Below are 23,895 nucleotides of genomic sequence, written 5' to 3'. Positions count from 1 at the left end.
TCTAAGATGGCGCCCGGCGGGGCCGGCACGCACTGAGATGGCGCCGGAGGGGAGGGGCGGGGAGGCCGTGCCCGGCTCCAAGATGGCGGCGGCGGCGCGCAGCGCTACGCGGCGCCCCTGCCCAAGATGGCGGCGGCGGACGGGGCGGGGGGGGGAGGCAGGCGGCGGATGCGGGACTCGCTTCCGCCCGCACCCGTTATGGCGGCGCGGCGGCGCCGTGCGCATGTGCGGGCTTCCATGGCGAGACAAGGGGCCGAGCGCGCGCAGGGCGGCCCGGCGCGGCGAGGTAACGGCGGGGGCGGCGGGGCCGGGCCGGGCCGGGGGTCGCGGCGGGGCCGGGCCGGGCCGCCCCGCGTCGCCACCCCTCCGCCTTCCCCGGCCTGCGGGACGCGGGGCCGGGCTCGGCCGCGGCCGCCGGTGGTGCGGGCCCAGCCGCGGCCCCTGGGCCCATCCGCCGCCGGCCCCGGCGGGGCGCGGGTCCCCCCCTCCCCTTCCCCGGGCCCCGGGATCCGTCGCCCCCCGCCGCCCTCCCCTCGGGCGCGGCCCCCCTGGGCCTGTCACCTCCCTCCGGGCCGCGGCCGGCCCCCCCCGGCCCTGTCACCGCCGCCCCCCGTCCCTGTCACCCCTCCGCCGCCGCCCCGGCCCCGTCGCCCCCTCACCGGGGGTCCCCCCGCCGCCCCCCCGACCCTGACGCCCCTGTTTCCCTGCCCGGCCGGGGTGGCCCGGGGCCGGGGAGGGGCGGACCCGCTGGGGCGGGGGGACCGGGGCCGCGGTGGGGGGCGACACGGGGCTAAGTCCCCCCGGGGCGGCCTCGCCGCGGCGGGGGCCGCGGTGCCGCCGAGCAGGGCCCGGGGTGGGTGCCCCCCCCCCCCCCCCCCCCCCCCCCCCGCGGCGGCCCCCCGGCTCGGTGACAAAGAAGCGGAGGGAGCGGCGTCACCGCGGCACGGCCGTCCCGGGGTCACCGGGGGTCTCCGGCACGAGCCAGCCCCCAACCGTCACCCGCTGCTCCGAAACCCCGGGGAGCCGGTGGCTTTGGGGACAGCTGCGTCCCCTGGGATGCAAAAGCAAAACAGGGGACACCCGTAAAGGGCGCCTGAGGCCCCGGCCGGCGCAGGGCCGCGGTGGCCGGCGCAGGGCCGTGGTGGCCAGTGTCTGGCTGTGCTGCCAGCACAGCTGGGACCCAGCTGTGGTGTCACCGCAGCGGCTTCGCTCCCGTCCTGGGGCCCTGCCGCTGTTCCCGGCTGCTGGTGACAGCGGGGACCTGCCACTGCCTGGGAGGTGCCCCTCCTGGGGCTGGCGTCGGGCCCGCTCCGGCGCAGAGCTGGGGAGGAGGAGGAGGAGGAGGAAGGCTGGGGCCCGTCCCTGAGCCACCGCCTGTGCTCCCCGCAGGGCTGTGAAGGCCGGGAGGCTCATCTGTGACTGCCCCGCTGATGCCTGACGGAGCAGAGCGATGAAGGGGTGAGTGCTGGGACCCCCTGCCGGCACCGGGTGGGGGGACGGCGGCCGCGCCAGGGTCTGCTCTGGCACACGAGTTTCCTGTGGGTACCGGGGGCCGGTGACAAGGCTGGCCAGGCCGACACCGGGCTGGGGCCCTCGAGGGGAGTGGGTGACGTGCGGGCGGTCCCGGCTGCGGGATGGTGGGGGTCTGCAGCCTCACCCACCTCGCCTTGCCCTTGCAGGCAGCAGAAAGCAGCCGAGACGGAAGAGGGAACAGTGCAAATCCAGGAAGGTGAGCGGGGACCCCACTGCAGCTGCAGGGGTCTTGGGGCCCAGGATGCCCTGGGGGCTGCGCGAGGAGGCCCCACACCCCAGCCATGCCCAATTTAGCCCCAGCCGTGCCCAGTTTAGCCCCAGCATCAGGCACCGTGTGGCTAGAGGCACATGCTGGGCTAATGCCAGACCCCGTCTTTGCCCCTGGGAGAGAGGGGACGGCTCTGAGCTCCCCTCTGTGCCACGGGAGCCCCGGCCCCTTCCCCGTCATGGGCTTTCTTTCCCTCCCCCCTTCTTGCCTTAAGGTGCAGTGGCCACAGGTGAGGATCCCACCAGCGTTGCCATTGCCAGCATCCAGTCCGCGGCCACCTTCCCCGACCCCAACATCAAGTATGTCTTTCGCACAGAGAACGGCGGGACGCAGGTACGCAGACCCTCGGGCCGGGTCCCCTCTGGGGGGGCGTTTGGGGTTGGAGCGGGGTTTGGCCCTTCCGGAGTGCCCGCTGGCTTGGTCGCAGCTGGGAGGGGAGCGCCGTGGCCTGATCCTGCGCCGGGCAGGTCTGGATGCCAGGGTTGGCCACGGGCAGGCTGAGCCGCCGCCTCGCCGCCCACCCCCACCGCCGCGGCTCTCCCGGCAGGTGATGTACAGGGTGATCCAAGTGGCCGACGGACAGCTGGACGGACAGACGGAGGGCACCAGTGCCATCAGCGGCTATCCCGCCGCCCAGTCCATGACACAGGTGGGTGCCAGTGTCAGCTGCTGGTACTGCGTGGGAGTGAGGCCGGCCTCAGCGCCCCGTCCCACCGTGGCACCCGCTGTCGTCCCTCTGTTCCAGGCTGTCATCCAGGGCGCCTTCACCAGCGAGGATGCGGTGGAGACAGAGGCCACGGCCACCGAGACTCACTACACCTATTTCCCCACCACGGCCGTGGCCGACACCAGCACCTCTGCCGGCGCGGGGACCACGGCCACCGCTGTCGTCACCACGCAGAACTCAGAGGCCCTCCTGGGGCAGCCCACCCCCACGGGTACGGCCGGCGCAGGGGGGTCTCATGTCCCTGTCCTTCGGGACCCCCCAGGCGATCGTGGTCCCCTCCGTGGGGCGTTTCGGGGTGCTCCCTGCCTGATCCCCTCTTTCATTTTGGGCCGTTCAGGGCAGTTCTTCGTGATGATGTCGCCCCAGGAGGTGCTGCAGGGCGGAGCGCAGAGGACCATCACCCCCCGCGCCCACCCCTACTCCCCGTGAGTACCGGACCCCTCCCCGGCTCCCCCCGGGCACGGGGGTGTCGCAGCCACCCTCAGCCGTGCCGATGCAGAGACCGGCACAAGCAAAGGCGAGGGGGACACTCCGGTGGTCCGGCGCTTTTGGGAGCGGGCTGGGTCTCCCCCATCCACGCCAGGAGCGAGGCGTCCCCTGTGCCGGCATGGGGAGGCTGGGATGTGGCCGGGTCCCCTCCGGCATCGCAGGGACCAACGCTGCCGCTCTCCCCCCAGGAAGTCGGAGGCACCGCGGGCCACCCGGGACGAGAAGCGCCGGGCGCAGCACAACGAAGGTAGCGGCGGCAGGGTGGGGGGGTCATCCTGCCATCGGCGAGGGGCGGTGGGGACTGTGGCGTGCAGCAGCGTGGGGAGGGGAGCTGTCCCTGGGTTAACACTGTCTGTTCCCACCTCCTAGATGGAAAGGCTCTAAGGACATATCACAAAGCTCTTGTCAGTTAAGGGTAAAACCTTTTTTGGGAGAGCTGTAATTAGCAGCAGCAGGGGAAGCCAGAGCTCGGAAGATTAAGCTCAAACCTTGGGAAGCCCGAGCACGCCCAGGTAAGGCACCCAGGCGGCCCCCGGCCCTGCCCGGCCCCCAGCCAGGAGCAGACGGCGGCGGGGGCGAGTGCCCGGCGCAGCCCGGACGGGTGGAGGCGCCAGCCAGGATCCTCCTTCCTTTGGCTTCAAAAACAGCTTCGCAAAACCGCCGAAACCCGGGCGTTGGGCTGGTTTGACCCTAAAATCGATTCTGCTGTCCTCGCAGCCCCAGGAGCAGGCAGGGCGCCCGCCCTGCTCGCACCCTGAGGGGCCTGGGTCTGGCACGGGCAGAACTCGGGCCGTTTGGGTGCTTCACCTCCGCTTTCCCAGCCGCCCAGGGCGCTGGGTGCCCAGGGAGCTGGGCAGGATCCGGCCCTGCCCGCCGCTCCCACCCCCCTCCCGGGGGCGCCGGGCTCAGTGCAGTTAGGTTTAGTGACCCCCAGCCCCAGCTTGAGGGGGAGGACACCCCTCCGAGGGTCGCACGGGGGGTCTGGGGACCACGGCGCGAGGCTCGGTGCCCGTCAGGGGTTTTGGGACGGTGCTGACGCCCCCCCCCTCTCCTCCCTCGCAGTGGAGCGCCGGCGCAGGGACAAGATCAACAACTGGATTGTGCAGCTCTCCAAGATCATCCCCGACTGCTCCATGGAGAACACCAAGTCGGGGCAGGTAGGGGACCCCCCGCCATCTCCCCGGGGGGCTGCGGGGCAAGGGCGAGGCTCGGTGGCGTGCCGGAGCCCCCCGCTCACCCCCCGTCCCCTCACCCAGAGCAAGGGCGGGATCCTCTCCAAAGCCTGCGACTACATCCAGGAGCTGCGGCAGAGCAACCACCGCCTCTCCGAGGAGCTGCAGGGCCTCGACCAGCTCCAGATGGACAACGAGGTCTTGCGGCAGCAGGTGAGGTGGCCGGGGGGTCCCGCCGGGGCGCGGAGGCGGGGGGTCCGCTCGCCCTCACCGCGTCGTCGTCCTCTTCCCCGCTGCCAGGTGGAGGATCTGAAGAACAAGAACCTGATCCTGCGGGCGCAGCTCCGCCAGCACGGCGTGGAGATCGTCATCAAGAACGACAGCCACTGACGGGGATGGCGGGGACGGGGACTGGCAGGGGGCCGGGGGTCGCCCCCGCCTTGCGCCTGACCCCCCCCCGGCAGCGAGCACCTCCCCGGCGTGACATGAGGACCCTCCCGTTTGGTTTGTGTCCCCCCCCTCCCTGACCCCCTGCCCCCCTCGCCGTCTCCCCGGGGCGCTCCGCGTCGTTCCCCCCCCCCCTCACGTCCCCGTCCCCAGCGCTTCGTGCACACGCTCTCGGCCAGGCGGGCGCCGGCCCCGCCGCCCCCCCCCCGCACCGCCGCGGCCCCCGGCCCCGTGGGGAGCCCCCTCCCCGGGGAGCCGTCCCCTCCGGGGGCCGCAGGGGCCGGGGGGTCCCGGGCTGCCGCCGCCCCCCCTCCCTGCCCGCTGCGGCTGGCCCGGCCCGGCGGGGCCAGACTTTTTTTTAAAACTCTGAATTTAAAAAGCAAAAATAAATAAAAATAGTGATTTGTTTTTCCAGGTCCTACGGGTTATTCCCCTCCTCTCAGCACCCGCGGGGCCCCTCGGGCATGGCCGTGGGGGCACCCAGGGATGTCCCCCCCCCCATGATGGGACTCTGTCCCTGCCATGTCACCTTGCCATGATGTCACCGTGCTGTGACGTCAGCGCGTGACATCGCTGTGCCACGATGGCTCTGTGGGAGGACTGGGAGGAGCAGAGGGGAGCGCTGGGAGTATGGGGTGTACACTGGGAGGGTACTGGAACATACTGGGAACAGTGGGAGAACACTGGGGGCACTAAAGGTACTGGGAGGGCACCAGAAGGTGCTGAAGGCACACTGGGAGGATACTGGGAGGCACTGGAAGGTGTTGGGGGCACACTGAGAGGTGCTGGGAGGGTACTGGGAGGTGTTGGGGACGCACTGGGAGGCGCTGGGAGCCCTCCGGGGCCCGAGGAGGCCGCAGGCCCCGTCGCTATGGCAACGCCCGGGTCCCCGCCTGAGGGCCGCCACGAGGGACGCAAAGCGCTCCCATTGGTCAGAAGTTAAAGCGCTCTCTCTGATTGGCCGGTGGGCCTCGCCCTCTCCACACCTGTCGCGCGCGCGGCCCCTTCGCCTCAGCCAATCAAGCCGACGCTGCGGGACCGAGCCAGCCAGTCACTGGAGCGGGGCGCGCCCCCGCCTTGAGGAGACAGGCGGCGCGGCCAATGGGGCCGGGGAAGGGGCGGGGCTCCGCAGCACCTGGCGGAGGGGCGTAGCCGGGTTGGCCCGGCCCCGGTGGGCGGGGCGGGGCGGGGCCGGGCCGGGCCGGGCCGCACCTGGTGCAGAACGGGGCGCGCAGGGCGGCGGCGGCCATGGCGGGAGCGGCGCGGCGGGGCGGACCCGGGCCCCGGCCCCTGCTGCTGCTGCTGCTGCTGCTGCTGCTCGGTGCGGCGGCCGGTGAGTGCCCGGGAGGGGCCGGGGGGCGGCCGCGAGGTTCCCGGACAATGGGGCGGCCGGTGCCCGGGGCGCCGCCGGGAGCGGGGGGGGCGGGGGGTCGCCCGGAGGGGGCCGGTACCGGGTGGCAGCGGTCGCTCGGGGGGTGCCGGGGCAGTGCCGGTACCGGAGAGGGGGCGGGGGGTGCCCCGGGGCGGCGCCGGTAGCGGTCGGTGATCTGGTGGCCCGGGCGGTGCCGGTGCCGGTACCGGGCTGTCGCGGTGTTGCCGGCCGGGGCCCGGGGACGGCGGTGGGTTGCCCGGGAGGGGGCCCGGTACCGGGCGCCGGGTCCCCCGGTGCCGTCCACCGTCCCCGCTCACGGGAGCCCGGTGTACCGGGGTGGGGGGAGGCTACGGGGGAGCCCCGGTGCCGCCACAGACCGCGATAAGGGGCTATTAATAACGCGGCGGTGCCCGCCCGCCTCCCGCGGGACCTCCCGCCGCTGCCGCCCCGTTATTTGCGGTCGATGGTTGGGTTTGTGGGTGCACAAGACCTTCGCCAGCCGGGTCGCCCCGCCGGGAGGGGCCACCGGCCCCGGGACCCCCCACGGGTGCCCGTGGCGCCCGGCTGAGCCCCGCTCCCGGCCGGACACCGGGGCGAGGGCTGTGCCGGTGCCGCTGACCCCGTCCCGGCTGCTCCGCTCCCGCCGAGCCCATCGTCACCTTCTCACCGACACCCGGTAATCTGGGGGGCTGAGGGCGGCGGGGGGCTCGGCGGGGCCGGCAGCGGATCTGGCCGCGCTTCCCGGGGCCGGAAACCTGCTGTGACAAAACATCCCGGCCGAGGGCGGACGGCTTTCCTCGTGCCGCGGGCTCCGGCCGAGTCCCCGCCGGCGGTGACGGGAGCGTCCCCGTCCCGCTCCCACCGCGGCAGGCGTCGAGACGTGCCCCCGCACCCCGGGTTAATCAGTAGCCGCTGCCGCACCGCTGGTGCTTCCAAAGGCCAAAGTTACAGGGTTTGTCACCGGGGAGCGGGCTGGGCCGGCGGTGGCCTTCCTGTCCCTGCAGTGACGTCCCCTCCATTGTGCTGGAACAATCCCGGACCAGGCTGGGATTAACCCGATCCCAGCTGATTCGGACCCGGAGCCGGCAGCGCCTGTGTCCTGGCCGGGACGCCCACCCCGGGGACCCGTCCTGCTCCGGCTCCCCCACGTGCCCCCGTGGTGATCCCTTGGGGCCTGCGGGGTGTCACCTTTTTGCTGTTTCTGCCCCAAATCCACCCAAACAAACCCCAAACCCTTTTCCCCTCCTCCCTGAGCCGTGGGACGGTTCAAGACGCAGCCACGATGGGGGTCCGGTGGCATTCCCAGCCAGCACCATGCCACCATGCTGGCTCTTGGGAGCGGTGCCAGGCGCCGTGTTGGGAAGCACTCCATGCCTGGCGACACCGGATGCCCCGTTTCCCCCCCCCCTTCCCCCCCCAAATCGCCAATTTCTGCCACCAGCTGCCTGGGTTTCGCTTGGCGGCGGTTCAGGATGCGAAGGTGCAGGTGGGTTGGGGATGAGGCCATGCCCGTTCCCAATCACCTTCCCCTGTGGCGTGACTCCCCAGCTGGCATCACCGCCTTCCCCAGGCCCAAAACCGGGAGCCGGGGTGGCTGTGCTGGGAGACGCCGGCTCCGAGCGGCCTCAAGGACAGGGGACGTGGCCAGCAGCCAGGACCAGCTCTCCAGACCTACAGCACCAGCCCGTGCTGCCACTGCTGTGGCCTGGCTGTGGGGAAGGGCAGGAGACACGCGTGTGCGGGCTGTGACGAGGCGTGTGCGCACGTGTGTGGGGACGCGGGGGTGTCTGTGTGTGTGTGCACATAGGGCAGGGAGTTGCGAAACGCCCCGGCCAGTTTCCTGCGAAACCAGGCAGAAACCGGGCAGGGCGGGAGGCGACGTGACAATGCGGGCAGCGCCCAGAGCCGGCAGGACGGGATTTTCCGGCTCCTGGGGCTGTGACACGCTGGGCAGCGCGGCACAACATGCCGTCACCCCTGCCCTGGGGACCATCACCGCTGCCTCGGGGCTCCCGGTGACCTCCCTGACCCAGCTGCAGCCTCCCCTGCTCCCCATATCCCATCGCTGGGGCCCCCCTGCACTTCTCAGCCGTGTCTTTTCCCCCCTGCAGTGTCCCTGGTGGGAGCCCAGGTCACCTCCGAGACCAAAGAAGTGCCTGAAAACAAGCGTGAGTGCCCGGCTCCAGCCCCAGCACCCCCAGCCCACCGGCGGTCCCCCCCACCCCGTTATCCCTGGGGGGCACAGCTGAGCAACATCCCCCGGCACCTCCAGTGCTGCAAATGGGGTTCACCCCGGGGTCCCTGGGTTTCGCGCCGAGGTCCCTGGACCCCCAGGGGATGCGGCGCCCGGGGCCGAGGGTGGATTTCCTGTGCAGGGCTGGACCGGGAAGGGTTCGGGGGCTCCTGGCTTGGATTGCCGCCCACCACGGGACGCGAGCACGGTGCTGCTCTGGTGTGGTGGCACGCGCTTGCAGCGTTGTTCTCCCCTGGCAGCCGCCGACATCCCCTGCTCGGCGTATCGGTCTGGCTGGAACAACCCCCGCATCGAGTGGAAGTTCCAGAAGGGCTCCTCGCTGGTCCTCTTCTACTACGGGGGAGAGCTGACAGGTACGTCCCCAGGGACCCCCGGCTCGGGGCATCCCACCGGTCTGTCCGTCTGTCGGAGCCGGTTCCAGCCCCGTCTCCTCTCTCTGGGCAGAGCCATACAAGAACCGGGTCCGGTTCTCGCCCACCACCATCCACTTCAGCATGGTGACGCGGGAGGACACGGGGAAGTACATCTGCGAGGTGGTGGGGGACAGCAGCCAGATCGCCAAGTCGGAGGTGAACCTCATCGTCCAAGGTGCGGCCGCCCCCGAGCCCCCCTCCCTGCTCGTCCCTTGCGTGGCTTTGCTGTCCCAGGACCCGCTTCTTGTCCCTTGGCTGAGCTCATCCTTGTCCCCACCCTCGCGTGGGGAAGGATGCCGGCACCACCGTCCAATGCCCTTCGAGCACCCCGTCCCTCCCCGGCGTCAGCCGTGCCGAGCCAGCCCCAACGCCACGCTCTCTCGCAGTGCCCCCCTCCAAGCCGGTGGCCCATGTCCCCACCTCGGCCACCATCGGCAGCAAGGCCGTGCTGCGATGCACCGAGACAGACGGCTCGCCGCCCCCTACCTTCCGCTGGTACAAGAACGGCATGCTGATGCCCCCCGACCCCAAAACCAGCCTGACCTTCAGAAACTCCTCCTACACCCTGGACCCTGCCACGGGGGAGCTGGTGAGTGCGGGGTGCTCCAAACCCGGGGACCCCCAGCCTTCCCCTGCCCTGCTCTCACCTCTCCACTCCCATCCAGATCTTCGAGCCCCTGAGTGGCTTCGACACCGGCGACTACTACTGCGAGGCGATGAACAACGTGGGCTCCCCCCAGAAATCGGACGTTATCCACATGGAAGCCAGTAAGGAACGGCAGCAGAGGCCAGTGCCGCGTGTCCCCCTCTGCCCGGCGTGGGGCTTTTCCAGGCTCTGCCCAGGCTGCGTCCGGCACAGGTCACGTTTTGGGGGATGCCGGTGCGGGGCGATGCCGTCACCCCTTCGCCCTTGCAGGTTCAAAGACGTTAATTAGCTGTGATGTTAATGACCCTGCTGTATGGTTTCCAACAGCCCGGGCTGAAACAAGCCCTTGGCGTGATGCTGTGCAGGGGGACAGGGGGAAAGCTGCCCTTGGGGATGTGTAAAACTTGGCTGGGCAGCCCGATCCACCTCTGAACCAGATCCGGCTTTGATGCCGGCCCCTCTTGGCGCTGGGTTTGGACCGGGGGCCCCCTCCGGCTTCTCTCACACGGGGATTTCTGCGGGATCCCGTGGGTGCCGAGCTGAGGGTTTCTGTGCCAGGATCCAGCTGCCCTCTAACGTCCCGGTCCCTCTCTATCCAGGTGAAGTCAACGTGGGTGGCATCGTGGCCGCGGTCGTGGTGCTGCTGATGGTGCTGGCGCTCGTGGGCTTCGGCATCTGGTTTGCCTACAGCCGGGGCTTCTTCAGCAGTGAGTACCACACCGGCCGCCCCAGGACCCGCTCGCCCCGGTGTCCCCCCTGTCCCCCCCCTAAAACCCCCGTTCTGTTTCTTTCATTTCAGAGAGAAAAGAGTAAGTGAAGCCGTAACGCCGCTGCCTCCCTGCCGGCTGCCTCCTCTTCCTCTGCCAGCGGGGATGGGTGGTCTCTTCCTCCCCCAGCCCCTACCCGTGGGCTGGGAGGGCGCCTCGGGTGTCACCGGGGGCTTAGGGTGGGGATGTGAGGGGGACTCTGGGCAGTGCGACGTCTCCTAACACCCTTGCTTTCTGCAGCACCGCCAGCAAGAAGGTGATTTACAGCCAGCCCTCGCACCGCAGTGAAGTGAGTACGGGCTGGGACGGGTGGGTGGTGACAGTGCCACGCAGCTGCGTCGCCTCCCGGCGGGGTGCGCGAAGCCGGGCGCCTTCCCCGGGGGCACCCAAAGGCGGTGAGCGGGTCCCCGGTGCCCCCCTGGGCTTGCAGGTGCCATCCCTTGTCCCTGTCCTGCTTGGAGCAAGCCGGGCTCCTCAGGGACCGTGACCGGCTCTGCCTGGGGACAGTGGCAAACCAGCCAGGTGCTCCCCACCCACAGCCCTCGTCCCACCTGGTTCCCGTCACCCGCCATCGTTAACGTCCCCCTTGTCCCCGCAGGGAGAGTTCAAGCAGACGTCCTCCTTCCTGGTGTGAAGCTCCTCCGGTGCCACCGACTCTTGTAAATGTTCCCGAAATACTGTAGCTACGCCGTGATTTTAACTATTATTTTTTTAAGTATCACTGTTGCCTTTGCCGTCGTGTCGGAGGTTTTTTGGGGGGGAGGTCTCCTGTCCCCCTCTGATCCGGGTCCTGGCCGTGCCCCCGCGCAGGGGGACACGCCGCGTCCCCGGGGGTTTCTCGGCTGTGCCCTCGGAGGGGACGGGTCTGGGGTGGGGGCTGGTGTAACCCCACATCCCCCCATCCTGGGGGGTCGGAGCGCACCGCCCGTGGCCCCAGTCCCAGCCACCCACTGGTCCCAGTTGCCCCCCTGTACCAGGGGAGGCTGGACTGAGCCTGTGGGTGATGGCTGCAGGTGGCCACTGCTGGAAAGAAATAAACCTGTGTCCTTGTACCGAGTGCCTGGTGCCCTTTCCTGGGGGGACGGGTTGGGGATGGCTCTGCCCCCCGCCCACTTTTGGGGGCTGAGGGGGACCCTGGGTGACACCCAGCCCCCCCTGCCCCGGCGCAGGCAGCAGAGCCCTTCCCTACCATCAACATCACCTTTATTTAGTAACTGCTTCGCCTTTTCTCCCCCCAAAGGGAGGATGAGACCTCGGGGTGCCCCGGCGGCGGCAGGGCTTCAGCGAGCCAGTCTTTCCGGGGCCGAACCTCCCTTCCCCGTTATATACATATAGATTAGTCGCACTATATATATATATGTATGTATGTATATGTATCACCTGGCCTCAGTGCAGCGAGAGGGGCAGCCGGGGCCGCGCGTTAATAGCAGAGCTCTACGTTAGCAGCAGCGACGGGCTCGAGCAGGGCCGGGGGACGCTCGGCCCGGGGGGACGCGGCGCCGCAGCCGTGTCCGATTATCGGTGATGCCCTGGTGTCTCCCCCCCCCCCCCAGCCCGGAGCGGGGGGGTCAGCGCAGGGAGGAGGACCCAGCTCTGGGGGTGGTGGCGGAGGACAGGGGGGCCTGGGGGTGTCTCCTGCCTCAGTTTCCCCCGTTGAGCGTGTGATGATCCCGGACATGGGGATGCCCCCGTGGCCCCCGGTGGTTTGGGTGCTGTGGGGCTGGGGGCCGTGGGGAGGGCGAAGGGGGGAGATGGGCTGGGGAGGGGGTCCGCACCCCCCAGCCTGAGCCTTCCCAGGGGTCGGGGGTCCCATGGGCAAGGGGAGGGGTCCCACCAGGTTGGAGCCTCCCGCTCCCCAGCCCACGTGTGCAGCGAGCGGCTCGGGTCTCAGCCCCAGCTCAGCGGGGCAGGATCGGGCAGCGAGATGGCTCCCGGCTGGCAAGAAGCGGTGTCCCTGGCTGTCCCCGGGGGCTGGAGGTGGCCGTGCCCTCCACCCCAGGACCGCATCTCCCAGCAAGATTGTGTCCTGCGGCGGGGCCGGGGGTCTCTGGCTGGTGTTAGCAGAGCATTAGGTGAGGGGGGGACAAGGACAGCCCTGTCCCCAGGTGGGCTGGGATGGTGGGGGGGGACAGCCCCACTGGTGAGCACCCACAGGGGTCCCTGGGGGAGCTGCCCGGTGCCGCAAGGAAAATGGCCCAGGAGGACGGGACGGGGGGAAGAGCTGGTGGCACCTCCAGGGCTGGTGGCACCTTGGGGGCTGGTGGCACCTCCGGCGGCGGCGGCGGCAGCGTCCCGGTGGGCGCTCAGACGTTGCTGATGCGGACGCTCAGGGGTGCTCCCTCCCGCTCCCGCTCCGCCGCCTCCCGCAGCGACTCCTCCAGCTTGACCTTCTCGGGGTCCCCAAACCGGACGGTCTCATGGAGGCAACAGGGCGTCGTCACCTTCACCACCTGGTCGAAGAGGCTGAAGTCGGCCACGTACTTGCCGCTGGCCGAGAGGGAGATGGCCGGGGTGAACTCGTAGCCCCAGAGGATCTCCTCGGGCAGGTAGGAGGTGCGCACCTGGCACGTGGCACTGGTGGACTCCACGGTGCCACTGAGGATGACCACCAGCTCGAAGTCGCCTTCGCCCGTCCGTAGGGCCATGTCCCGGAAGGGGCTGGCGTCATCCACCACATGGTAGAAGGTGAGGGGCAGGATGAGGAAGGGGCTGTCGGAGGAGGTGTCCACCTGGAAGTCCACGTTGACCTGGTTGAGGCGGACGCTCTCGCCCTCCTTGGTGAGGTGGGTCTGGAGGAGCTTGCCTGTCACCTGGCAGCCGATGAGGAGGCTCTTGCGCATGTTGGCCACGCGGATCATCAGGCAGGTCTTGCCGTTGTGTTGGGCCACCACTGCGTTTTGGCTGAACTTGATGGTCTCGGCACGTTTCTTGGGCCGGGCGATCTTGGCCAGGAAGGTGCCGGTGATGAAGATCTCCATGATGGTGGTGAGGACCAGCTGGGTGATGAGCAGGACGATGGCGAGGGGACACTCCTCGCTGATGTAGCGGAAGCCGTAGCCAATGGTGGTCTGGGACTCCAGGGAGAAGAGGAAGGCACCGGTGAGGGTGTGCACCTGCATGACGCACGGCGTGTGGTTGGCCGGCGGGTCGAACTCCAGCAGGTCCCCGTGGACCACGGCCACCAGGTACCAGATGACGCCGAAGGCGAACCAGGTGCCGGCGAAGGTGGCGGAGAAGAGGACCAGCTTGTACCGCCACTGCATGTCGATGAAGGTGGTCCACAGGTCCTTGAGGTACAGGAAGCGCTTGTCGGCGATGTGCTCCATCCGCACGTTGCTGCGGCCATCCTTGGTCATCACCCGCCGCCGGCGCAGCCCTGAGCCGATGAGCGGGCGGCTGTCGGTCTGCGTGGTCTGGCTGTAGTACACCTTGGTGGCCGACGTCATCTGGAAGAGGCGGAGATGGGGAAGGGGGGTGAGGAGGTGCCACCTGGGAGAGGGGGGTCCCGGAGGGGAGTGGCGCGACAGGTAGGGGAGGGAGGGGGGTGTTGAGTCAGTGGGTGGAGAAGAGGGATGGAGAGGATGGATGGATGTAGAACAGGGATAGGTGGGAAGATGGATGGAGAAGAGGGAGGGAGGGAGGGAAGGAGGGATGAAGGATGGAGAGGATGGATGGAGAAGAGAGATGATGGCTGGATGGAGAGGAGGCAGAGGATGGGTGGATGGATGGATGGATGGATGGATGGATGGATGGATGGATGGATGAGCAAAGGAATGGCTGGAGCTGAGGGATGGACAGAGGGACAGAGAGGATGGACGGAGGGTGAGGACGGGGTTTGGTGTTCGTTGAGCGGATGGGACAGAGCCAAGGGGGTGGTAGATGGAGAGGAAGGATGCAGGGGACACGGACAGATGTGGGGGTGCGCTGGGGCATGGAGGAGGGGGTGGGGGGGAGCTATGGGGGGGACACCCCCTTCACCCCTCCTCAGTGCTCCACCAGCCGCGCTCCCTCCCACCACAGTGGCAGGCAGGGGCTGAGGCCGGGAGGATTCATCTCACGCCAGAGCCCCCCACGCTGTCCCTAGGCAGCGCGGGGACACGGGGCACGTAGGGGACCCTGGCCTGGCCGTGGAGACCCGACAGACTCGTGGCACCTCAGTGACGGGGGCTGCTGTTGCTCCCACCCCTCCTGCAGCCTTCGTCCACCTGTCCCTCCAGCCTTCACCCACCCACCTGTCCGTCTGTCCTTCTGTCGCACCATGCATCCATCATCTCTCCGTTCCTCTGCTCGTCCACCCACTGTCCATCCGTCTGTCCCTCCAGACTTGATCCACCTGCCCATCCATCCCTCCTCCCCAGCCAATCGTCCATCTGTCTATCCATCAGCCCCTTTATCCATCTGTCCATCCATCCCTGTATGCATGGATCCATGCACCTGTCTGTCCATCCCTGTACGTGTCTGTTTGTCCAGCTGTCCCTCTGTCCATCCTTCCATCCACGTGAACTCTCACCTGTCTGTCCGCCCATCCGTACACTTGTCCTTCCATCCACTTACGCACTCACCCACCCACCTGTCTGTCTGTGTGTCTGTCCCTCTACGAACGCATCCCTGTCCCCTCTGTCCCCTGCCAGCTCCCCCCGTGCCCCCCTCGTCCTGCGGAGGGGACCCAGCCGTCCTGGCTGGGCAGGAGGAAGAGGAAGGAGGATGAATGGGAGGTGACAGGGACAAACGGCTGGTGGCAGCGCCAGGCACGTTTCCGTCCCCGTCCCTGTCCCCGTCCCCTGCCAGCCCCGGCCGCCGTCGCCGGCACAGAAAGGGCCTTTCAGCCCACGCCAGCGTTTGGCCCCGCCGCGGTTTCCGCCATGGATGCAGCAGGGCAGCGTGCCGGGGACACCAGGGACACCGGGGACGAGGTGACACCATGGGGGGGTCTCCTTGGAGCCCGCTGTCCCTGAGCTCACCCTGTGCACTGTCCCGCACCCCGTCCTGGCAAAAGGCCCTGCAGTGGGGACGGTGGCACCGGGGACACGGACCTGCCCCATCCCAGCTGAGCTGCTGGGGGTCCCCAGAGCCACTGCGTGTCCCCAGAGCCACCGCGTGTCCCCAGAGGCACCACACATCCCCGGAGCCACGACGTCCTCAGAGCCACCACGTCCCCAGAGCCACTGTGTGTCCCCAGAGCCACCGCATCCCCAGCACTCTGCCCACGCCGGGCAGCGGCAGGCACCGGCACATCCCCAGCCACGTCCCCAGGGGGACACAGCGGTCCCTGCAGCCCCTCGGGGTCCCTGCAGCCCCCCAAAGTCCTGCTGCTCCTCTGGGCTCCCTTTGCCCTCCTCTTTGGGTTCCCTGCACCCTGTTTGGGGCCCAAGCACCCCTCTTTGGGGGTTTCCCACCCCTGCAGGGGCCCTGCACCCCTCTTTGGGGGTCTTTTCACCTTCCAGGGTCCCCCACACCCCTCTTTGCGGTCTCCACACCCTGGTTTAGGGGGTCTCTGCACACCCCAGGGCCCCCTGAACCCCTTCTGGGGGGTCTTCACACCCCTGTTTGGGGTCTCTGACCACCCCACCCCCATTTTTGGGGTCACTGCATCCCATAAAGCCCCCATCAGGGGCCGCGTGCCCCCGTGCCCCCCGGCCAGGCTCCTGCGCCTGGACACGGGTTGTGACAAGCTGGAGCTTGTTCCCAGCACGGGGACGGTGCCCGCGGGCAGAGCTGCTGCCGCCACGGCCGGGCCGGTTACCCATTAACCCCCCTTGCCCCCGTGCCTCGGTTTCCCCCCGGGGATGCTCAGCACTGGGAGTGAATGCAGGGGTCCAGCCCTCCCTGGGGGGTCCGGTGCGGGCTGGGGGGACATGGGGACACGTCCCCCCTTGCCGTGTCCCGCTGGCACCATCAGCCCGGGCACCGTTCCCATGTCTGCGTGGTGCCAGCGGTGGCTGGGCTCCCCGCCAGCGGCATCCCCCCCCATCCCGAAACTGGGGCACTGGGCTCCACAGTACTGGTGGCAACTGGGAATGGGGGAGAGGGGACCCCAACCCCACGGCGAGGTTGGGGCAGCGGGGGGTGCGGTGTGGGGCAGGTCCCGTGGGGCTGGGGGTGTGGGGCGGCCGCGCGGGGCTGGCGGAGGGGGGGGACGGGGACGGGGACGGGGACAGTGGGGCCATTGTGCGCCCCGGAGGAGAGGCCTCAATGGAGCTGGCGGGGCACAAAGGCGCTTTGACGAAGCCCTTCGTTAGCATGCAGGGCCCTGCGCGCCCCGCCGCCAGCACGGCCCCCAGCGGGGGTCCCGGAGGGCCCCACGGCCCCCTGCCACCCACCCTGCCGTGCCGGCGGCCACCGAGCCCCGGACGCCTGGGTCCCCCGGTCCCCCTCCTCGTCCTGCGGACCCCCCCATCCTCCCCTGCACCCCCTCATTGAGGCTGGACCAGTTTGAGCCCAAATTTGGGGCTGGCGACGGGGCCCCCGGGGAAGGAACGTCCCTGCGCCCTTCACGCTGCCGCCCACACCCAGGAAACACTGGGGGGGGGCAGGAGCCGTGGCCCCCTCCCCACCCCAGCCACGGGGGTGATGGAGACCCCATCCTCCCCCGCAGCACCGGGGGGACCCCAAAATGATGATTTTGATTTTTTTCACCCCAATGTTACTCAGTCCTCATCAGCCATCAGCGGAGGCCGCAGACTGGGGTGAAAAAAGCATGTTTTGGCCCTTTTTCGAGCCGCCCCCACAGCGCGCCCAGCTGGTCTGCGGGCATGGGGCTCCCACGGGACCCCCGCAGCGCCAGTGCCGCCGATGGGGCGGATAAGGGTGGCTGGGGGCTAGCAGTGGGGCTGGCAGCGGGCGTCCCCACGGCCACCCCGCTCCCCAGGGACGGCCGGCGCCGGCGCGGCTCAGCCCTCCGTAGCCATCAGAGAAGCCATCCACAGCACCAGCACCGGTAACCGCAGTCCCCTCCAACTGGCCCCATTAACCCCATTAACCCCCAGCCCAGCTAACCCAGCGCCTTGCTAACCCGCAGCCCAGCTAACCCCCAGCCTGGGTAGCTCACAGCCCGGCTAACCCCCAGCCTGGTTACTCTGCAGCCCAGCTAACCCACAGCAGGGTAACCCGCAGCCTGGTTACTCTGCAGCCCGGTCAGCCCACAGCTGGGTTAATCCACGGGCAGATTACCCTGCGGCTGGGATGACCTGCACCCCGGGTAACCCACAGCCAGGGTAACCCACAGCCCGGCTCTACCAGTGTGGCTAATCCAACGTGGCTAACCCACAGCCCAGCTACTCCAGCATAGCTAATCTGTGGCCCCGCTAATCCACAGCCCAGCTAATCCAGCGTGACTAACCCACAGCCCAGCTAATCCAGCATGGCTAATCTGTGGCCCTGCTAAGGCACAGCCCGGCTAATCCAGTGTGACTAACCCACAGCCCGGTTAACCCACCGCTTGGTTCACGGGCAGCCCAGTTAACCCACAGCCACTAACCCGGAGCCCGGCGGGTCCCCACTTGCCCCCCGTGGGGACCTGGGGGGGGGACGGGGACGCTCCAGCCCCCTCCACCCAAACGCCCTTGAAACGCCCCGTCCCCAGGGACCTGAGCCCACGGGGGGGTTAACCTTCCCCAGCGCCAGGCTGAGACCACCCGGTATTGTTACACCAGTGGGGGGGGACCCAGGAAGAGCGAGGTGCTTGGGGGTTCCCTGTTTGGGGGTGACCTCCTGGGGTGGGGAAGGGGCCACCCCCGGGGCCTCAGGCCTCATACCCGGGGGCTGCGGGGACATCTCGGGGACGGGTGGCCCTGGAGATGCCCGGTGGGGAGCAGGGTGGGCACGGCTGGGGGCTGCTGTGCCCCTCCATCCTCCGTCCCTCCAGGTCCCCCTGCGCTGGGGAGAGAAGGGGGACACCCACGGGGAGCGGGGACATGGGGACTTGGGGACACGGGGACATGGGGCACCAGGGCAGGGGGATAGGGGGACTTGGGGATGTGCAGAATGGGGACATGGGGATACAGTGACAGGGGGATGTGGGGTAGAGGGGGAGACAGGGACACGGGGAGACGGGGACGCAGGGACGCAGGGGGACAGGGACATGGGGTTGTGGGGGTATATGGGGCCACGGGGACATGGGACACGGGGACGTGAGGTTGTGGGGTCATGGGACACAGGGATGTGGGGAGATGGGGACACAGGGATGCAGCGCTGCAGGGGACACAAGGATGTGGGGCTCCGGGGGACACAGGGACGTGGGGCTACGGGGGGGCGTGGGGTATGGGGGACGCAGGGACGTAATTCCATAGGGACACAGGGATGAGGGGCTCCGAGGACGTGGGGTTACGGGGTCCCGGTCCCGGGGGCTGCCGGCTCCCGCCGCCGGTCCAGCAGCGCTGGCAGGTGCCCGCAGCCCTCGGGGCGCCCCGGAGGGGACGGGGACCCCCGGCCCCCCCCGGCCCCCCTTACCTTGCTCGGGGAGGGCCCCAGGGCGCCCGGGGTCCCGGCCTCGCTCAGCCCCGCCGCCGCTGGCTCCCCATGGGCTTTATGGCTCGGCGGGGCCGGCGGCGGCGGGCCGGGCCGGGCCCCCCCGCCTGCCCCCCCCCCCCCCGGCCCGGGCCGCCTCGCCGGGCCCGGCTGGCACCGATTGGCGGGGCCGGGGAGGGGGCCCGGGGCGGGGAGGAGCCGCCGGGGGCGGGACGGGGGTTAATGGGGTGGAAAACGAGCCGGCCCGCACCGGGTCACGTTACCGGCCACGGGGGGGCGAGGGGACCCCGCCCGTAGCCACCGGCACCGGCACCGGGCAGGGTCGGGGCGCGGTGCCGGGGCTCCGGTACCGGGCAGGGTCCGGGCGGGGTCCCGGGGCTCCGGCACCGGGCAGAGCCCCCCCGGCCACAACAGCGCCCAGCCGGGGGGTCCCCAGGGACCCCGCTCCGCACCCCCCCTGCCCCGGAGCATCCTTGTGCGTGGGACCCGCCAGAGCGGGGCGGGGGCTGCTGTCACGCGTGTGCACAAACACGGAGCCACCCCCCCCCCAGCCCCCCGTGGGGGCAGCGCCAGCCCCGGTGCTGCCACTTGGGGGTCCCGGGGTGCGGAGCCGGGGGCCTGGGGGTGCGGGGGCCCGGGCGAGCGCGGGGCGCGGCCGCCCGCACAAGGCCCCGCTGTTCCCGGGCCGGGACCGGTTCCCCGGGGCCGCGGCACAAAGCGCCTTTGTCCGCCCGGGGGGGCCGGGGCTGCGCGGGGGCTCCCGGGGGAGGGCCTGACCACCGAGGGGGGTGGCTAGTGACCACAGAGCCCTGGCTAGTGATGGGGGTCCTGACCAGGGCTGGGGGGTCCTGGCTGGTGATGAGGGGGCCTGGGCTAGTGAGGGTGGTCCTGGGCTAGTGATGGGGGGGGCTGGGTTAGTGAGGGGGAGCCTGGGCTAGTGATGGAGAGCCCTGGGCTAGTGATGGGAGGGGGCTGGGCTAGTGGGGGGACGGGCTGGGCTAGTGAGGGGGACCCTGGGCTAGTGAGAGGGAGCTCTGGGCTAGTGAGGACGGGGCCTCCGGGCTAGTGATGGGTTGCCTTGGGCTAGTGAGGGGGGGCTGTGGGCCAGCGGGGAGGGCGGGACCTCGCGTGCACCCCCCCGCCGTGCTCGGTGCCACACGCGTGTGCAGACCCCCCCCCGCTGTGCCCTCTGTCACCCCCGCGTCACGCGCGTGTCCCCCCGGTACGGTCCCACGCACGCAGCCCGCGGGGCCGGCGCCCCCCCCCCGCGCTCCCGCACACGCGTGTGCCCCCCCCCCCGCCTGCTTTCCCACGCGCGTGCCCCGCACCGCCGCCTTCCGCGGCCCGCGGCGGGGGGGTCACGCGTGGGGGGCGCGGGGGTCACGCGCGGGGGTCCGTGGGCGGGCGGGGCCGCGGGGGGCGGGCGCCGGTCGGTATTTTTAGCCGCGCGCTCCCGGGGTGCAGCCGTTGCCGGGCAACGGCGGGAGCGCGGCCGAGGAAACGGCGGGGGGGGGGGCGGCACCGGGAGCGGCACCGGGAGCGGCCGGGCGGGAGCGATCCGGTGCGGCCGGGCGCTGCGCTCCCCCTGCGCCATGCGCGCAGCGCGGCGGGGCTGCGCGGCCCGGCGGGAGCGGCGGCCGCGGGGCGAGCGGTGAGTGCGGGGCCGGGCGGGGCACGGCCCGGGGGGGGGCGGCTGCTGCCCCCCCATGCGCCCCCCCCCCCCCGCCGCGGCACACGGGGGTGGCACCGGGGATCCCCCCCCTCCGCGGGTGGGGGCTCGGGGGGAGCAGAGGGGCCCCCCCCGCACGGACCGCGGGGTGTCCGTCCCCCCCCCAGGCTGGGGTGGCCGTGCCCACGGACCCGGGTGGGAGTGGGGTGCCCCACGGCGGGGGGGGGCACAGCCGGGTGCCGCAGGGCCCCTCAGGCCGGGGGTGGGGGCACAGGCGGAGGGTGTGCGTGTGCACGCGTGTGTGCGTGTGCAAGGAGGAGCTGCGTGTGCAAGGCCCTGCGGTGTCTGCACGCAAGTGTGCACGCATGTGTGCATGCGTGTGTGCATCGGGCCCAGCGGTGTCTGCATGAGTGTCTGCACGCATGTGTGCGTGTGCAAGGAGGAGCTGCGTGTGCAAGGCCTTGTGTTGTGCGCACGCAAGCGTGCACTCATGTGTGCACGCGTGTGTGCATCGGGCCCGGCTCTGTGTGCATGCATGTGTGCCGCCATCGGTCCAGATGTTGCACGCTCCATCTCAGGGCATGGGAGCGTGCAAGGAGCCCCTCGGGGTGCACGTGTGGGCCTGCACCCGCCGGGGGCAAACGTGTGTGCATGTCCCCCGGGGGCTCGTGCACACGTGTGCACACCTGCTCACGCGTGTGTCTGAGGTGCGTGTGCCCTGGCGCTGCATGCACGCGTGTTTGTGTGAATGCACGTGTGTGTGCACGCGTGTGCATCTGCAAGCATCTGTGTACGCGTGTGTGCAGGCATGGGCATGTGCGTGTACGCGTGTGCGTGCACATCTGTGCATCTGCAAGCATCTGTGTGCAGGCATGTGCATGTGTGTACACATGCGTGCGCATGGATGAGCGCACACGCGTGGGCTCAGCACCCCTGGGCGCTCCCGTGCCTCAGTTTCCCCCCCCCAGGGACTCGGGGGGGACCCAGGCGTCCCTGCAGCCCCCCCCCACGCACCAGCTGGTGCCACCATCCCCTCCCAGTCCCCCCAGTTTGGAGGGGGCGAGCGGTGCCATTAACCCCTTCCCCCCCGCAGCCTCTGAGGGGCGATGGCGCAGGACAACGCCGCCTTCTGCGGGGTCCCCGAGGGGGTCCCCGGGGAGGCGAAGGCCCCCCCGGCCCCCCCCCGGCGGCGAGGGGCCGGCACCCGCAAGCGCCAGCGTTACGTGGAGAAGGACGGCAAGTGCAACGTGCAGCACGGGAACGTGCGGGAGACCTACCGCTACCTCACCGACATCTTCACCACCCTGGTGGACCTCAAGTGGCGCTTCAGCCTCCTCGTCTTCATCCTCGCCTACGCCGTCACCTGGCTCTTCTTCGGCCTCATCTGGTGGTTCATCGCCTACTGCCGGGGGGACCTGGACCACCTGGAGGACCACGCCTGGACGCCCTGCGTCAACAACCTCAACGGCTTCGTCTCCGCCTTCCTCTTCTCCATCGAGACGGAGACCACCATCGGCTACGGCCACCGCGTCATCACCGACAAGTGTCCCGAGGGCATCGTGCTGCTGCTGCTCCAGGCCATCCTGGGCTCCATGGTCAACGCCTTCATGGTGGGCTGCATGTTCGTGAAGATCTCCCAGCCCAACAAACGAGCCGAGACCTTGGTCTTCTCCTCCCACGCCGTGGTCTCCCTGCGGGACGACCGCCTCTGCCTGATGTTTCGCGTGGGCGACCTGCGGGACTCGCACATCGTGGAGGCCTCCATCCGCGCCAAGCTCATCAAGTCCAAGCAGACGCAGGAGGGCGAGTTCATCCCCCTGGACCAGACCGACCTGAGCGTGGGCTTCGAGACGGGCGACGACCGCCTCTTCCTCGTCTCGCCCCTCATCATCAGCCACGAGATCGACGAGCGCAGCCCCTTCTGGGACGTCTCGCGGCACCAGCTGGAGAAGGACGATTTCGAGATCGTCGTCATCCTTGAGGGGATGGTGGAGGCCACAGGTAACGGGGATGCCGGCTGTGGGGTGGGATGCGCTTGGGGACGCCTCATCTCCGTGGGGACACCTCATCTCCTCCGTGGGAATACCTCCATGGGGACACCTCATCTCCACGGGGACACCTCATGGGGACACCTCATCTCCACAGGGATACCTCCATGGGGACATCTCACCCGCGTGGGGACACCTCGTCCCCGTGGCCCACGGTGTGTTCCTGCCCGGTCCTGGCTGGGAGGTGACCCCCAATCCGCCCTCGCCCCCAAGCTCAGCCTGGATGTGGGTCCCCCCACCCAGAATAACCCTCTTGCCTGGCCCGGCCCCCTGAGGAGCTTGGGGAGGGGACCCCGATGACAGCGACAGCCCCTGAGGTCCCTGCCTGTCCCCTGTTCACCGGGCTGTCCCAGGCGCTGGGTGCGGCACGGACCCCCCCAGCCAGGATTGGGATGCCCCCCCAGTGGGTGCTGCAGGTATTGGGGTGCCCCTCGCACCGGCTGTTGTACAGACCCCCTCCCCCAGGACCCGGGGACCCCGTGCACCGGGTGCTGCAGATATCGGGGTGCTCCGTGCACCAGGTGCAGCACAGATTGGGCTCCTCCATGCTTCACATATTGGGGTGCTCCCTGCAGCGGGTGCAGCGCAGCCCCCCCAGCCGGGGTCAGGGTGCTCCCCGCAGCGGGTGCGGCACATATCAGGGTGCCTCACTCACGGGGTGCGGCGCAGACCCCCCCAGCCAGGGCCAGGGTGCCCCGTGCACTGGGTGCTGCCCAGATTGGGGTCCTCCACGCACTGGGTGCTGCAGATATCGGGGGACCCCCTGCAGCGGGTGCAGCACGGCCGCCCCAGCCGGGGTCAGGGTGCCCCTCGCACCTCCCCACTGCCGGGGGGGGCACCCCACCACCCCCTCGGCCCCGGGCTGGGGACGGGTGCCCACCGGCTGCCCACGGCTGCCCGGCGCAGGGATGACGTGCCAGGCTCGGAGCTCGTACCTGGCGGACGAGGTGCTGTGGGGCCACCGCTTCACCCCGCTGCTCAGCCTGGAGGAGGGCTTCTACGAGGTGGACTACGGGGGCTTCCACCAGACCGTGCCGGTGCCCACCCCGGCCTGCAGCGCCCGGCAGCTGGCGGCGGCGGCCGCCCGCCGCGATGCCCACCTCTACTGGTCCATCCCCAGCCGCCTGGACCAGCCGCTGGAGGAGGCGGCGGCGGCGGAGGGCGGGGGGGACCCCGACACCCCCCGGGAGAGCAACGGCACCCTGGCCAGCCCCGAGGCGCGGTGATGGGCCACGGGCGGGCGCGGGGGTGCTGGGCGCCCCGTTGCTCCCCGACGCGCTTTCTTTTAATAAACCCCCTTAAATCCCCGCTTCTGATGGTGGCGGTCTTGGGGCGCGGGGTCCCGAATTTGGGGGGTGCGCCTGGGCTCGGGGGGTGCCAATCCCATGGGTGCCCCCCCCCCCGGCAGGTTTGGGGGCAAAGCGGGGGACACTGCCCCACTCCAGCATCTCCGGCACCCCGTGGGTGCTCGTGGTCTGGGTGTCCTGGGAGGGGGTGCGGGTGGGCACAGGGACCCGCGGGGGGGACAGAGGGGACAGCGAGGGGTGGCACCGCTCACTCTGTGCCCCCCCCAATGCACGGCGAGCCCCGTAGCGCTGCGGGCATGAGGACCCCCAGGGTGGGC

The 23,895-nt window shown here is 70.2% G+C and overlaps 4 protein-coding genes across 6 annotated transcripts; 3 read left to right on the top strand and 1 right to left on the bottom strand.

The window, feature by feature from the left end:
* The first annotated feature begins 142 nt into the window (after positions 1 to 142).
* Positions 143 to 5,053, top strand: USF1 (upstream transcription factor 1). 2 transcript variants are annotated; one of them, XM_087772683.1, is made up of 11 exons: positions 143 to 286; positions 1,390 to 1,458; positions 1,680 to 1,729; positions 2,022 to 2,134; positions 2,349 to 2,450; positions 2,547 to 2,739; positions 2,866 to 2,953; positions 3,206 to 3,264; positions 4,080 to 4,174; positions 4,274 to 4,402; positions 4,490 to 5,053. In XM_087772683.1, the coding sequence occupies exons 2-11, from the start codon at positions 1,451 to 1,453 to the stop codon at positions 4,577 to 4,579; spliced, it is 927 nt and encodes a 308-aa protein (XP_087628809.1). In that variant the 5' UTR covers positions 143 to 286; positions 1,390 to 1,450; the 3' UTR covers positions 4,580 to 5,053. The 2 variants fall into 2 exon arrangements, with proteins under 2 accessions (XP_087628809.1, XP_087628807.1); XM_087772681.1 differs by having other exon boundaries at positions 2,016 to 2,134.
* Positions 5,054 to 5,832: 779 nt separating this feature from the next.
* F11R (F11 receptor) lies at positions 5,833 to 11,140 on the top strand. The gene is made up of 8 exons (XM_087772547.1): positions 5,833 to 5,969; positions 8,120 to 8,176; positions 8,502 to 8,615; positions 8,707 to 8,850; positions 9,062 to 9,264; positions 9,341 to 9,443; positions 9,921 to 10,377; positions 10,687 to 11,140. The coding sequence occupies exons 1-7, from the start codon at positions 5,885 to 5,887 to the stop codon at positions 10,136 to 10,138; spliced, it is 924 nt and encodes a 307-aa protein (XP_087628673.1). The 5' UTR covers positions 5,833 to 5,884; the 3' UTR covers positions 10,139 to 10,377; positions 10,687 to 11,140.
* A 134-nt stretch (positions 11,141 to 11,274) lies between these two features.
* KCNJ10 (potassium inwardly rectifying channel subfamily J member 10) lies at positions 11,275 to 18,649 on the bottom strand. The gene is made up of 2 exons (XM_087772546.1): positions 18,537 to 18,649; positions 11,275 to 13,534 (listed from the first exon to the last, which is right to left on the bottom strand). The coding sequence occupies exon 2, from the start codon at positions 13,532 to 13,534 to the stop codon at positions 12,392 to 12,394; it is 1,143 nt and encodes a 380-aa protein (XP_087628672.1). The 5' UTR covers positions 18,537 to 18,649; the 3' UTR covers positions 11,275 to 12,391.
* On the top strand, positions 16,832 to 23,573 carry KCNJ9 (potassium inwardly rectifying channel subfamily J member 9). 2 transcript variants are annotated; one of them, XM_087772545.1, is made up of 3 exons: positions 16,832 to 17,025; positions 21,317 to 22,224; positions 23,178 to 23,573. In XM_087772545.1, the coding sequence occupies exons 2-3, from the start codon at positions 21,330 to 21,332 to the stop codon at positions 23,495 to 23,497; spliced, it is 1,215 nt and encodes a 404-aa protein (XP_087628671.1). In that variant the 5' UTR covers positions 16,832 to 17,025; positions 21,317 to 21,329; the 3' UTR covers positions 23,498 to 23,573. The 2 variants fall into 2 exon arrangements, with proteins under 2 accessions (XP_087628671.1, XP_087628670.1); XM_087772544.1 differs by lacking the exon at positions 16,832 to 17,025 and adding an exon at positions 20,122 to 20,205.
* The last annotated feature ends 322 nt before the right edge of the window (positions 23,574 to 23,895 follow it).

This window comes from Nipponia nippon, unplaced genomic scaffold (assembly GCF_047370975.1).
Source record: "Nipponia nippon isolate SJK-2023a ecotype South Korea unplaced genomic scaffold, ASM4737097v1 scaffold_36, whole genome shotgun sequence".
Lineage (NCBI taxonomy): Eukaryota > Metazoa > Chordata > Aves > Pelecaniformes > Threskiornithidae > Nipponia > Nipponia nippon.
Note: the sequence above shows the minus strand (reverse complement) of the source record. Positions and strands in the feature narration are given on the sequence as shown.

Excerpts from the sequence above, each read along its gene's own strand:
- KCNJ10 (XM_087772546.1), bottom strand. The coding sequence starts at position 13,534 with ATGACGTCGGCCACCAAGGTGTACTACAGCCAGACCACGCAGACCGAC.
- KCNJ9 (XM_087772545.1), top strand. The coding sequence starts at position 21,330 with ATGGCGCAGGACAACGCCGCCTTCTGCGGGGTCCCCGAGGGGGTCCCC. Across the intron at positions 22,225-23,177 it reads GGGGATGGTGGAGGCCACAG|GGATGACGTGCCAGGCTCGG; the intron begins GTAACGGGGATG and ends TGCCCGGCGCAG.
- USF1 (XM_087772681.1), top strand. Across the intron at positions 3,265-4,079 it reads CCGGGCGCAGCACAACGAAG|TGGAGCGCCGGCGCAGGGAC; the intron begins GTAGCGGCGGCA and ends CCTCCCTCGCAG. Across the intron at positions 4,403-4,489 it reads ACGAGGTCTTGCGGCAGCAG|GTGGAGGATCTGAAGAACAA; the intron begins GTGAGGTGGCCG and ends CCCCGCTGCCAG.
- F11R (XM_087772547.1), top strand. The coding sequence starts at position 5,885 with ATGGCGGGAGCGGCGCGGCGGGGCGGACCCGGGCCCCGGCCCCTGCTG. Across the intron at positions 5,970-8,119 it reads GCTGCTCGGTGCGGCGGCCG|TGTCCCTGGTGGGAGCCCAG; the intron begins GTGAGTGCCCGG and ends TCCCCCCTGCAG. Across the intron at positions 8,616-8,706 it reads CTACGGGGGAGAGCTGACAG|AGCCATACAAGAACCGGGTC; the intron begins GTACGTCCCCAG and ends CTCTCTGGGCAG.